This window comes from Nestor notabilis, unplaced genomic scaffold (genome assembly GCF_000696875.1).
Source record: "Nestor notabilis isolate BGI_N333 unplaced genomic scaffold, ASM69687v1 scaffold8410, whole genome shotgun sequence".
Classification (NCBI taxonomy): Eukaryota; Metazoa; Chordata; class Aves; order Psittaciformes; family Psittacidae; genus Nestor; species Nestor notabilis.
In genome coordinates this window covers 75,109-89,225 of record NW_009909653.1, presented here as the reverse complement: position 1 = coordinate 89,225, position 14,117 = coordinate 75,109, and the positions used below count along the sequence as shown (strand labels likewise).

General features: G+C 36.1%; 1 protein-coding gene across 1 annotated transcript in view; it reads right to left on the bottom strand.

Annotated features, from left to right (window-relative positions):
* Nucleotides 1-2,894: 2,894 nt before the first annotated feature.
* Nucleotides 2,895-14,117, bottom strand: part of LOC104406521 (calcium-activated potassium channel subunit alpha-1) — a gene marked incomplete at its 5' end in the record, with an annotated part of 66,013 nt that continues 54,790 nt past the window's right edge. Inside the window, 4 exons of the mRNA XM_010015554.1 lie at nt 2,895-3,764; nt 9,657-9,685; nt 11,724-11,948; nt 13,754-13,872. Of these exons, the coding sequence (XP_010013856.1) occupies nt 3,610-3,764; nt 9,657-9,685; nt 11,724-11,948; nt 13,754-13,872 (528 nt within the window). The remainder of the gene's footprint in view (nt 3,765-9,656; nt 9,686-11,723; nt 11,949-13,753; nt 13,873-14,117) is intronic.

Here is a 14,117-nt window from a genome sequence, read left to right as displayed (position 1 = left end):
TGGGAGCACGCATGTTCATGGGTGTGAGGAGGAGGCCAGGAGCACACAGCTGCTTCAGCAGTGAGAGAGGGCTCTGTAGTGTACTCTCAGTGCACCACTATTTTAAGTAACAGGAATGGCTGCTTTTTGGTCAAACCAGAAGGAAACAGTAGGTACAATTCCTCCCTATGGTAGCCTGTAAGTCAGTCAGTCAGTCACACATTTTCTTTTTCTTCGTGTCTTTCTTCACCCACCCCCTACCCTGAAAAAAATAACGGCCGCCTTCTTGTGATGACTCTGCACCAAATACATACCCCACCCATATATAAGCATGTTTACATCCACACATATGTATATGTGTGTATGTGTAGAGTTGCATATATGCAAATACAGACACACATTTAATCCAATGCATGAGTTGCCAATAAAAAATAATTTCTTAGCCTGTAATAATTGTGATACAATTAATGAAAAAGCTGAAATCCCCGCCCTCTGCCTTGTTTTTTGAGAAAGGAATAAGAATTATCAATAAATATAAAAAAATTATTCTACATCAGTTGTCACATGGTCTGCCAGCTGCTGCTTATGCCACTTTCACAGCTACTTGCCCTGGTGTAACTTCAGATATATCCAAAATCCAAATACTGGTGCTGGCCCTATTTTAGTCTTTAATGGCTAAACGTCAAAGATCTCCAGCAGGTTTTCTCCATGATCCTCCATCTACTTGCCAGAAGTCGATCCTCTGTCTCTGATCATCAAAAAGAGGAGTAAGAAAAGATTATTGATTGCTCTTAGCTTTTCTAGAAATGGGAAATGCAAACTATACCTGTTTATCTCTGCCTTGCATGCTCTCTACAGGCTGTGTTCTGTCTTTCTATCATTACAAACGGAACCATCTGTGCTGGGAGAGAGCATGAATGTATGCAGATCTTGTCCTTTACTTAAGTACAATTGACAGCATGATATTTTTGAGTGGGACAGTTAAACTGGACAGACACACACAAACCTTAGCTAAGTAGGGGTGTTATATTTGCTTCATTAGTATGTTTTATCCAGTGAATGCTCACTTCTGAAGGAAGGACACTCAGAAATGGCACTGTATATGATGAAGTATAAGATAGATGTAACGTTTTATATCCCTACAGTAAAAGACTGGTCTTCTAAGAAAAAAAAAATAAAAACTTCGCATGTACTTGGTGAAGTTGAACACAAAGTTCGAACACTCTCCTGTACTCAGGACCAGCTTTTTTCACTCTGATTATAATATGAATGCAGTTCATAAATGAAAAAGGAGCACTGACTTCAAACTAAAGGCTTAACATGACCCAACACAGAGGCTTGATATAGATTATAATGTGTCACTAGCTGAAGCAGCATAGATCAGAAGAACTGACCAGAATAATCTTCTGTTTTGAGGACTGTGAAATGGGTTAAACATGGTATAAATAATAATGAAAACCTAATTAAATTATTTTGTTACTTTGTAGGAGAGTGAAATATTTTAAACAATCCAATTTAACAGCTACTGTATTAACAATTCCTGTATTGTCTTTAAATAACTATTCTACAAAATGTAACAACAAAGTAGTCACAGTCCAAGAAGTCACTCCAGAATAAAGTCTATTAGGTGTTAGTATGGTTATATTTGTACTGCAGCCAGTGGACAAACATTAAAGCTGAGTTAGTTTAGCCTAAATGTTGGATTATATAGTGGACATCATTGTTTTCACAACAAATTAATCATCTGCTTTGTATTTCTTCGATTCACTGATATTTCTCTAATGATAGTATGTTTTATTGTGGTGTTTAACAATTCTGCAAAATCACAAAGCCTAAAGTTAACTTGCACAATGAAAATCTCTCTTTCCTGATGACTGTGGTTTTGGTTTAATCTTTATTAGCACAGCCTTTTTTTTTTTTGTTTGTTTTGGTGCTTTTTTTTTTTGGTCACACAATTGTGTTAGATTGTTGCTAATTTGAGACAGAAAGAGTTACTAAATCATTTAAAACAGCAAATGCTTGGGTGGATAGATACTGCAGCATAGATATGAAACATCATATTTTTGTCTGATGGCAATAAAGCTTGTTGGCAACTTTGTGAAACTGCTGACACAAAAGGCACCCATCAAAGGCCTTTTGTAGATTATCATAATACATTCATTAACTTCATTTTGATTTGGTTATTACTGTACTTTATGTTGGTGTCCCAGCAAAGGAAAAAATGAACTAAAAAAAAAAAAATAATAAAAATCCCCAAACCCCAAACCCAAACAAAAACAAACAAACAACAAAAAAAAAAACCCCAACCAAAAAACCCCCAAAAACCAAATTCTAAAGTATGATGTTACTTGGTTGAGGAATTAACTGAGAACAGCATGTTGTGAGATTACAGACCTGAGGCTAAACCAATTTTTCATCCTCAGATGAACTCATCGAAAGGAGATTCAGCGTGCCTTTTACCAAGGTATGAGCTATCACCAAAGTGCAAAGATCTGGAGGTAAACCTTTATACATAGGAAGAATTTGAACCAAATAAATAAAGAAGACTGACGCAAGACTATCAGCACTTCTGAAGTAAGGACAAAATATAGTAGATGTGAAGGTTTATAACTTATGATTTCATGCACTATTTATGCACTCTGGTTTAAAGCACTGTAATGCATGGCAAAAGAAGAGGAATTGCCAAACCTGACTTTTGGAAATTAGCAACTGCTGATGGCTAATGGGAAGTGGAGTGGAATTGCCAGATTTGCCATTTATAGAAAGTGCTGCCTATGAACACATGATCTACATGGCACTCAGTTTAGAGTAGTAATGTTCACTAAGGTAGTGTCGCAGGAAGTTATTGAGGATGCTGGGCTTCTGCCTGTGTATGTGGGCACATAGTGTGGGAGCAGGGTGCAGTATGTCAGTGTGGGGTTATTTATTTGACCTTAACATAACTGGCAATTAAGATAAGCTGTATATGGTAATAAAACAAAAAAAAGAATATTTCAGAATGTTACATGTACAAAAATATGACTTTCAAGTTTGAAAATAAATAAGTTCAGTTTATTAAGAGCTGGTGTCAATGCTGAACAAAATACACATCCTCCAGTAAAGAAACATTTTGGTGAACTGTTTTTTTTTTCTTCTTTTTTTTTTTTTTTTTGCTTTACTAAAATACAAGTTGGACCTTTTTTTTTTCTTCTTGCAAATATATCATTTGTCTCCCTTAATTACATGTCCTTATAACTGTGACCATCATTCTCCTTTAAGCCAAAGACTGAGGTTTGTTTTTTTTAAATTCTTAGGAGTCTGGCCACACACGCAGGTTTTTATAAGGGAATATACTTGATGATGAAGAAAAAAAAGAAAAATATATTTTTTTCTAATAAATAAAAATAATTTAAAATGCTAGAGGCTATACATGACTAGTTTTGATTATGTTCATTTATAAATGAAACAGTTTCCAAAATACGTGGAAGCAATATTAAAGGCAGACAATCATCTGTCTACTTTTTATTTTCCCATTAAGCTTGCCCTTCTTAACTTCTCCATCAGTTGTTCAGCATATAAGAGGAATAAATGTCACATCACCATTCATGAAGTTTGTCAGGCTTTAAAAAAATAGTTCTGGCCTCGAAGGAGTCAACATTCATCTTCAACTTCTCTGATGGGTGGTATCAAGCTGCTTGTCGATTTATATTGATTGATCTGATTGGCCATGTGAGTGCTCATGGGCTTGATTTGAATGTTTCTGGGATAGGCATTATCCGGTTCATCTGTAAACCATTTCTTTTCTGCTAAGGAGCAAAATGGGTAGAGACAGAATAAGGAGGGAAAATGAGAGTTTTAATTAGTGAAGCACATAAACACATAAACATTTGAAAAAAAAAAAAAAAGGAGAGGGGAGCAGTCAGTAAAGTTTATAGAGAAAAGGCGATCAATAGAAGGTGACTGTGACTAATTACTAGCAGTACAGTGCATTAGATTAATACCCCTGCAAATACTTTTTATGAAATGATGACATGTTTGCAGATTCAATAGTAGAAGCTAAAGAAAACTTCCATATGATTGTTTGTTGAATGTAAGAGAGCTTCTTTTTTTATGCTCAGGTGAACACCCTTTATCTATTGAAAAAATGATACAAATAAAGGCCTAAACTGAGAAGCCAGGGAGAGCAGATGGGATAAGGGCAATGCAGAAAAAAGCATGTGGGTCCACATGCAGAGGAACACCTAAAGAATCAGAGGCTACGCTGAACTGTTTCAGCCTTGGGGTGATTGCTACCCCTGGCTCAGAAATCATTCAGTAGAATGGAAAGAATCTCCTGTGAAAGTTGGTCCTAGAATAAATAGGGCTTTCATTCATGCTGCCCAATGGCAGCCTTCCTGCATGGGATGGCCATCATATTGCAACTTAGTAACCTGGCTGCTGGGGTACTGCTGAAATCTGTTTGGGAAGTGGTATGAAACACACCTGATGTTATAGATGAGGGGCTCAAGAGTAATCCTGAATGGATTGGTTACAATATGTGACATCAAGGCAAAGAAAGTAAGGTCTTAAAGGGAGATTAGAGAGGGAGCTGTTCCTTTTATATCTTTGGGCAGTGTCTTTTTCCGTGAACATAGGAAGAATTTTATGGTACTGATTTAAGATGGGCTGCGAGCAAAGTGGGAACGAGAGAGGATGCTGAGAGGCTGTGGCACTGCAGCTATTTCCTATCTGCTTACCATTGTGACCGCTATATTGTGTTGTTCATATGCAGATGTGGACAAAAACATCAAAAAATTCACAAAAGAAAAAAGAATTAAAATAATTTTCTTAAACCCTTTAAAGAGCAATTTCTGCTGTCATTTCTTAATTATAGTTGTGCTACTTAACAAGATAGCACTATTGAAAAGAGTTAGAAAGTCCTGGTCTTAGGGTGGCTTATGGTCATTAGGTGCTGTGCTTTGACAAGCATTTGTGAACAGGGGGCTCCATTCTCACTCTCCTTCCCCATATTCCAGAGGCAAGCATGCAGAGCAGTGGGCACAAATGGTGCTGCAGGTGGGATTCTACAGCTGGGGCATTTTCATTATCACATGCAAAGCTTACCATATCAGAGCTGCTGCTCTTACATGTATGCACTACTTCTCATTCCAATGGGAAATCTGAAATGCTTTATAAGCTTCAGTGTCTCACATAATAAAACCTGACACTTTTGCTGACCCCTGAAATGCTGCCATGTCTGGGCTAGAATCCGGGCAGGAGTAGAAGGAGTGCTTTTTTTTAAATAAATAAGTGAGTAAAAATAAGCAGAGCAAAATCTACCTTGGAAACCCAAGGATCAAGCACAAAAGCTCAGGAGGTAAAGCTGAGAATAGAAACTGAAAAACCAGGAAGAATAAAGGACAAATATCCCAGCATAATTGCACAAAAATAAGCACCTAGCTTCGAAGTTAGGGCCTCTAAACAAGTGTATTGATTTGCAGAATTCCTGAACTTCTCAGTAATTTTTGTGCATATGAAATTTAACCACTTATTTATACCTGATATGGATTTTAAGCATCTACACGTAACACCCTCACTTCCCAACAACAAATCCCAAACTCATGGGTGTTTAATCCATCTTTTTTTTTTGTTTGTTTAATATATATTTGTTACTTGTGCTTATATTTTTTAAAAAAAAATTAATTGAAAAAAAGTAATTGTACTGATTACTAGTTAGTGGCTTATTACTGAAGGTAAAGAAAGCTACTGTATATTTTAATTCTTCTTAAAACATCCTACTCATTTATGATCAGGGTAAATAGTTCCCTGCTCCCTTAAAGTTGCCTGAGTCTGAACTATGTTCAGCCTCCCATTTCTCTCTCTCTCTCTTTCTCCTTTACCTATTATAATTAAGTTCCCTTGATGTGAACAGATTGGACGATAGGAATTCATAATGTTACATCCTGCACACTGAAGCTAACTGATTAAGTGCTTTAAATTATTCTTCCTGACAGAATGATAAAGTTACAATCTGTTCAGAGATGATCTACAGCTTGCCAGACTCCTACTGCTTCTTTCTACATTCATTTATCTTTTTGTCAAGCAGTTTAAATAAAAAAAAAAAAAAAAAAAAGTAAAAAAAAAGTCGCCTCAATTCCATAGATCTTTTAAAGTAATCAGGACCTCTGAATTATTAATGAGACTTTAAGGGAATGGTTCCTGATCAGGGCCGGTTTAAGAAAGGTTGTAGGGGAAAAAAATAATCTAGGAATATGTACACATCAAAATAATTTCAGCTCCATTTAAAAAACCATTTAGTTCAAGTGTGACACATGAACCATTATGCATTTGTGGAAACCAATTTTATGTGATCTACGATTAAACTAACCTTTCAGAGAGGTGTAAAGTGTGATGGTTATCATGTTTTAAAAGCCTTGCAAGATCACATAAACAATTTCAAACTAACAGTTTTCTAATGGTTTGTGTTTAAAATGATTTTGAGGCAAGTTAAGCACTGTGAACTTTTATCTCTACCTTTTTTCTTTTAACATATGGTGCACAAACTTTCCTCACAAACAGAACTTGGTGTAATTCAATCTCATAACAAGAAAGGGAGAACTGTGTGAGTGTTAAGGATCAGAACTGCCCTGTGTTTCTCAGCAGCCAGTGTAAAAGCACTTTGTTCTTCCCTGTTTTCCCTGGAATTTTCAAAACAAGGCAATTATGTATATGTTAATCTTCACTATGAAATTCATATCCAGGGAGCTGATCTTTAAAAAGACACCATTAGGTCTCTTTATATCTTTGCCTGGCAAGTAACACAGACAAATAATAAACACAGAAACTGGTAGATTCTAATTTCTTTTGCTGGTTGAGTTGTTTTTTTTTTTTGGGGGGGGGGGGGGGGGGTGGTTGTTTTTTGTTTTGTTTTGTTTTGGGTTGGAGGGTTTTTTTGGGGTGGTTTTTTTGCTTTTCAACAATGCTGAAACCTTGATCCAGGTATTAGCATCTCCAGAATCAAATGCTTGGACCCAGCTTTATACCTTTCCTGTTCCTTTTCTGCTGTTTTCTGCTTGTCTTTGACTGCATTATGATGAATCTCCTGTGAAAGGTCATTGACCTCTACACTTACTTACCTTTGAAATGTGAGTTTGACACTCCTCATCTTTACTCTTGGTCACTAAGATATTCTCCTGCCATTTACTAAATGTCTTCCTTGAATGCCTACACACTTTTCAGCCTTTTTTCTTATGCTCCCAGTCTGACTTTGATGTCTTCCAAAGTCTTTGCATAGATTTTTACATATCTTAAACAAACTACCTACTCTTTCCTTCAAATCAGACCAGAAAACCCTTTTTCAAGTCTTTAAATATTGTTATATTCACCAACTTTTTTTGTTCTTTGTCACATTCAGCCTGTTTCTCTGCCTTTTGGCATATGCATATGGATCCTTACCAGATACGTTTCTATATTACAGTGAGAATAGGCATAGGTTTCTATTTTATTTTATTAAAAGAGTTGTTCAAGAAAGTCCTTGATCTTCCTATGCTATCTGGTGGGTTTGGTTTCCACGGTATCATCAGAAAGATGTTGGAACAGCTAAGTAACTTCATGTATCAGAAAGCAGAAAACATTTACTTTCCTCTCAAACACCTGTGTTTGCAATAACCTATCAGCATCCCAGTGTGGCCATGAAGGTGCTAAAGGCTTCAAGCTCTTATTACACATAAATAAAAATTGGCATCTTGTGTAAGCCTGTTCCCTGCAGCATAAAAAGATACAAATAAATTAAATATAGACTTACTCAACTTGCATAAGACTAGCAATTCTTTCCAACAGATCTATTGTTTTGATGCTTTAAAATTGCTGTCAATTCTGGACCAAGTAATCGTATTTGAACACATGTCACTGTGAAACACCCTCTCTTCTGAGCAGGGGTAAAAAAAGTACTAACTAAACATGACACAAGGATTTTACTAAATGTGTATTCTCACCATAATCCCCATTTGCCTTACAATTCTTTTAAACATGCATTTTTTTTCTTTTGTGACACTTGCAGTTTCAAATGAGTCTATATGTATTTGTGTGCCTCCCCTTCTCCACATACGTAGCTTGTTTATAGCTAAACTGAAAATTCTCCCATGTAATTTCTTCCCGTATGAGAAAAAAGTAATGAAAGTTTCTCCACCACCCGCTCAGCAATTCTTTGTTTGCCAGATGTGTATTTTATGTGTAGCAGGCAGTAAGTAATTTGCAGAGAAAGAAAGAGAGAAGAAACTAACCTAACTTTCTGTGGTCTTTATTTTGCTCCAAGGCAGCTAAATTTTGGGGACAAAAATGCTATTTTTGACTTGCTCTTGGTGACTTTTTTTTTTTTTAATTTTCCAGACTAGCAAAATTCTTACTTTTAATAATGGGAATTTCACTGGAAAATGCCTGATTCTGCCAGTTTAAGCCAGTGGCAACCCATGCGAAGAACCTACAGGTTTGCTAGATATAGTTTTGTGTGAACACTCAGATCAACAAAGTTTCCAGGAACCTAGTTTCCATTGTCAAAACCATGCCGGTACTGATATAGGTAGCAGGACCTCCTTTCAAACCTCTAAAATATCATCTCTAGCCATTGGTGCTGCTTTTACACTTTTGAAAACTAACAAGGGTAGTTACTAAGAATGTTTGACTTGGGATAGGTTTCTGAACAAATTGGAGATTTCCTGTTACTTTTCAATATTAAAAAATTGACAACATAACATAGTTGATTTAGTTGATTCCTTATAAAATAGTTGATTCCTCTACTTGTAACGTCCAACCTCCCAATTTCATTAGTATATCCATGTCAGAAAATCTTCATCGCTGTAATAAACTATTTGATCAGTTCGATGTAGTTAGCAATGAAATTACACATTGTGTAACTAAAAGTCAAAACTAAGAATTCTGACTTTAGGACAGAAGACAGGAGAATCAGAATTTACCATCATTTTAAGAATTAAAATTTGCATCCATATTAGATATTGCCCTTCTGTTGCTTACAAAGTAGACAAGTTGCTTCTCTAATGTACACTGTTCGTATTTTTTTTTTTCTGTTTGAGCTACACAGTTATAGAAATACTATTTATTTGGATAAAATCATTACATAGTGTGTGACAAGTGGGTTCATATTAACACCCTTCCTCCTTCTGCTAAATTGAAAACAGATAAAACATTAATGGAAAAGCATTTTGGTGTCAAAGACATTAACATTGTTCAAAAATGCGTAACTGCTCTTGACTATCTTCAGTCAGTATTGCCAACATAAAAAGATGCTCATGAACATACACAGGGGACAGGGGAGTAAAGAGGGAAGGGAGGAAAGGAATTGGAATGAGGAATGGGAAATAAAAGTAATGTCTGTGCGAGGGTAGGCATCTTCATTGAGCAGGAACCTGTGTGTTCACAAAAGGACACGTGCAATTAGAAAGGCAAGCAGATGAGAGGATAAAAAAATAAAACAGGATTGAGCAACAGCAGCAGCAGCAGCAGCAGCCAGTTTTACTTCTGGTTTGGAGGGAAAAAAAGGGCAAAAGAAAACCAACAAAACAAACAAACAAACAAACCAACCAATAACTGAATAAAGTTTGTAACTATTTTTTTTTTTAATTTCACAAGTTTTCACAAGGACAAAGTTATAGAAGAAAACCCACAGCAGTTGCTAGGTCATGCAGAACCATTAATTGTCATACCTTGGCCCATTCTATTCATCCTTGTTGCACTTTAGAAAAAGAAGTAAGCTATGTAAGTTTTACAATGCTTTTAAACTGTCATATTTCCTGTTGAGCACTTTAACTGGCACATCCTTGTAGTAATAAATATTCTTAGGGCAAAACATGATAACTTTCTTTGAGAAAAGAAACACATGAATTTGTCTTTAGGATGAAGAGCAACTGTAATAGACTCATTTGTAGGGGATCATCCATAATTTGCAATGTAGTTCACTGATAGGACATACAGCTGCATTTGAATGCACATGCACATATATACCGTATTCCAATCATTATGCTTAACACTGCACAGTGGTACTCTCTGCAGCCCACTTAATATGGTTCCAGGTTTTGTCAGTAAAAGTGCTTGGCTTCATTGTCAATTCACACAGCAAGCAAATCTTCAGAATTATCATGCTTAGGAAGGGAAGGGTAGAAAACAACACTAACCATAAAAGCACCTTGTCTGGGTTGGCAGTTAAAATACTAATCATTCCCACTTCCAAGTATTTATTCCCTGTCTGCATGCTTTCTTGCTGGGTAGCCAGGGAAGGTGGTATGTGTTTCTGGCCTCCTTACCCTGGGAAAACTCTTCATACAAGCTAGACCTAGTTCTATGTTTCAGAAGGTTGGCATTTGAAATTCATAAACAAGCTTGAAGTATCATTTCTATGATTAGCTAGAATAGGTTCCTTTTCACTACTTTATTTAATTCCCTGCCACAATTTTTGTATGGCTAGATGTGTCATTGCTGAGAACCAAATTCTGGCAAGTGTCTAGAACATGATGCCTCAGCACAGTATTACCACACCAACCCTCTTGCTTTGCTCATTAGCTGTCTAGGGCACAGCAATTTTTCTTCCCAAATGGGAAAGACCTTAAAGGCACTCAGTTGTTTTCCCCTGTCTTCCTCCATATTGGCATGCACAAGTTGCAAAGAACCAGGTAGAACATGGAGCAGGATTTCTAGAGGTTCTTCACATATTAGGACTCTTGTTGTAAGATTTATACCACTATTCTATCCTGGAAAAGTTAAACTACCATCTGGGGAAAGGAACAAAGTCCCTTGAGAACTGATACTTAAGCATAGAAAAATGCTTGCTCTTTTCTGAACATTATTTATTCTGTACATAAGGTGACTAATTCACCTTTTAAAGACGTAAAAGTCCCAGGAAGTTTTAATGACTTACATCCAATATTTATGATACATATGGCTTTTTATCCCAAATGTCAAAAGTGAAAGAAAATATAGCTATTCATGTGGCAGTATAAATAGACAGAATAATAATTTAATATGCAATTAGATGCTTTCTAAACTTAAATTAAACCACTGGAGTTTTACAACTCCATGCCCCACCAATTTCAATGTTAAAGGGAAAAGACACTATCTCCAAAAGGCTACTATTTTAGAGAAAATCCTTAAACAAGCAGGTAAAGTCCCTGATGTTGCTTTGGTATAAAGCAAGTGTGTAACAATAATCTATACAATGAGTGTAAGCCCTATATAATATAAGCTTTAAGAGTGAAAAATCAGGAGGGATTTTTTTTTTCCCCTCAATGGGTTAGTTTTATAAGCTTCAAATAAATGTAGCAACTCTTGTAAATACGAATATAAAAAAACCTACTGAAACATACATCAATACTTCTGCACTAAATTACTTTCTTTGTGTGACTCTGACATCAAGAGCAAGTGTTCATGTTAAATACACTCTATTTTCAGATATGTAGAGTAACTGCAGTGAGTTATTTATGTTTTCAGTGTGCCTATGGGTTTAGAATTTTTTTTCTCCCCTAGCATCATAAATAACTTTTGGTCCGTCTGCTTTGTTGCTGTTGTGCTTAAGGGTTTTATGGTGGTGAAATAAAAATGACAATCACATGCACACTGTCATACATATGCAAAATATGTGTACAAAAAGGGGAGAACTCCATGGGAAAATGGGGAACATCACTGCTGGAAACATTAACTGGGGAGAATGGGTGGTGAATGCAAGTTTCACACACAGTGGGAGCAGGTACACGTATCAAAGTCTATCTTCCTGCACGTACTTCTGTTTTTCCCGTGAATCCCTGGTCTTGGTGCGATTCGGTCGGTTTGCTGTTGATGGGATGGAGTGAACTGATGAGCTCTTCTTGCTGGAAGAATAGGAGGAATGGGAGGAATGAGAAAGACTGGCCCGAGATTGGCCAGCGTTGTGGTCAAATTGCATCAAACAGAAGATCAAGTCTGTCGGCACAAGCTCAAATTCATACGGTGGGTTTGTGATAACGTAACTGTAAAGAAAGGAAGAAAGAAAAAAAGAAAGAAAAAAGAAAGAAAGAAAGAAAGAAAGAAAGAAAGAGAAAACATATTTAGATTTGTACTAAAAATTTTTTTCTAGAGTTATCTCATGAACGTTTGCCCCGATTTTTGCATTTCTGTTTCCTTCAGTGTGTACTTAATTTCAGTTCACATAATACCCATTATGATTTAGGACCTTCTTATGTCAGATATCTCTTTTTGTATGTTTTCTATTCCACAGACATACTGTCTGAGTATGATGTTCTTCAAGTGAATAATGTCATGATTTTTCAGAGAAGACACTGTACAAATCGCCCTCCTTTCACTAGTTGCGCCATAATGCAATGACTAGCACCCAGATTTACATATTGACAAAAACCAGTTACATACCTACCAGCAATGGTATTTAAAAGAATGGCTGAAAAGCAGGGACGCAGTTATATTTAAATACATATTTACTAGATATTTAATAAATACTTAAACACTTACAGTAGAGCAAGGGATATAATTATTTGTTTGGATTGTGACTGTACATAAAACAAATTAAGTAAAATATATCAGCAAATTTGCGGTAAGGTTAATTTTGTTCATTCATTCCACATGTACATTCATGGCCTCAAAAAGTACTTATAAAGAGAAATCTGCACATCCAAGAATCCAGCATTGCTAAGAATACATTCCAAGCCTGAAATAAAAACTATCCATTTCACGAATTCCCACCTCCAACTAACACACTTTCAGGGTAGGAAGGGCTTATAAACCCTGCTGCTAACTTTTTTTCATGCATGTGAAAAACATATTTGAGCAAGCCAATGGGCATTTTCTATCCCAGTAAGAAATGAGTAAAATTGGTCACAAAGCTCACAACTTCTCTTCAAATTAATTCAGTGCCGGTAAGAAATCTGCTTAGCTGCCTCAGGGACAGAAGTCACTTATTAATCCAACAAATAATCCCAAATATAGCAAGTACAGTGTAAATCTAACCTGAAAATACTTTTTTCTACCCATTTTGTCCAAATACTTACAGGAGAAACCGCTTTGGTAGGCTGCAGGGTTGTTTATTGCCATTTTCACCCAGTAATGACGGTTTTTGTAGAGAATGAAACAGTAACAGATGTTTTGTGATTTGCAATTGTTCTGGGATGAGTCTGTGTGTGTATTTCTAGTGGGCACTTAATTAAGACACATTTCAAGTAAGCTGCTAAATAGCCACCAGTTTGAAAGATGCAAATGTGTCTGCTCTATTAACAGCACTGAGGTCAGCCTTGGTGCTACTGAAGTAAAAATACAGCCTAGCTAGAGAAGGGTTTCCATTTACTGGAAGAAACGATGATCAGATACAGATAGCACCAAGGGAAAGCCCATGGGAGTATGTTTTGAGCATTCAGAAAAAAGAAAGTCTAGCTACTATAATCTAAACTATTATCCAGTAATTTACAGCTTATTATATAAGCAAACTGAAGTCCTTTCCTTTCCTTTCCTTTCCTTTCCTTTCCTTTCAGCAATGGATCATCATAAATCAAACAAGACAGAGATATGTTCTGGAAATCTACTTTAAAAATTTTTTGTTAAAATTAGCTGAAAACATATGCTATGATAGCCGGCCTAACGCTGGCTTAAGCTTAACCTGCACTCTTAAGCTCAGCTAAAGAGTCATCATTAAGCCCCCAAAGAGTTAGCTTTTGTGGCAAAGTTATGTAAAAAATAGAGAAAGCTCTTTTTTAGATTTATTACAGGCACTGGGATCTTCCTCACCTGAAGACTGAAAAGCAGAAATGTTCTGAAAGACTGGACTTACCGTTTAGTGCATTGGCTGGGAGTACTTAGATGTGCATCCCTTAATCGATAAATTCCAAAGCAAAGCATATTGTATGTTTTCAATGCTTTACAAAATAGATCTCCATAACAACCTCCATCCTAGAAGAAAACAAGGAGAGGGAAAAAAAAAGAACAGCACTTTGTTTTTTCCTTTCTTTTCTTTGTTAACACAATGTAAGGGAACAAGATTTTAAGTATAAGCCTGCACAAAAAGGACAATTATATAGATAATCTGTTGTTTGTCACAAATGAGAATCATTTACTCAAGAAAATGAGTAATCTAAAATGTTTTATTTCAAATAAGTAATGATGTAAAGTGATCATTATTTTGGAGAACCGGGTCC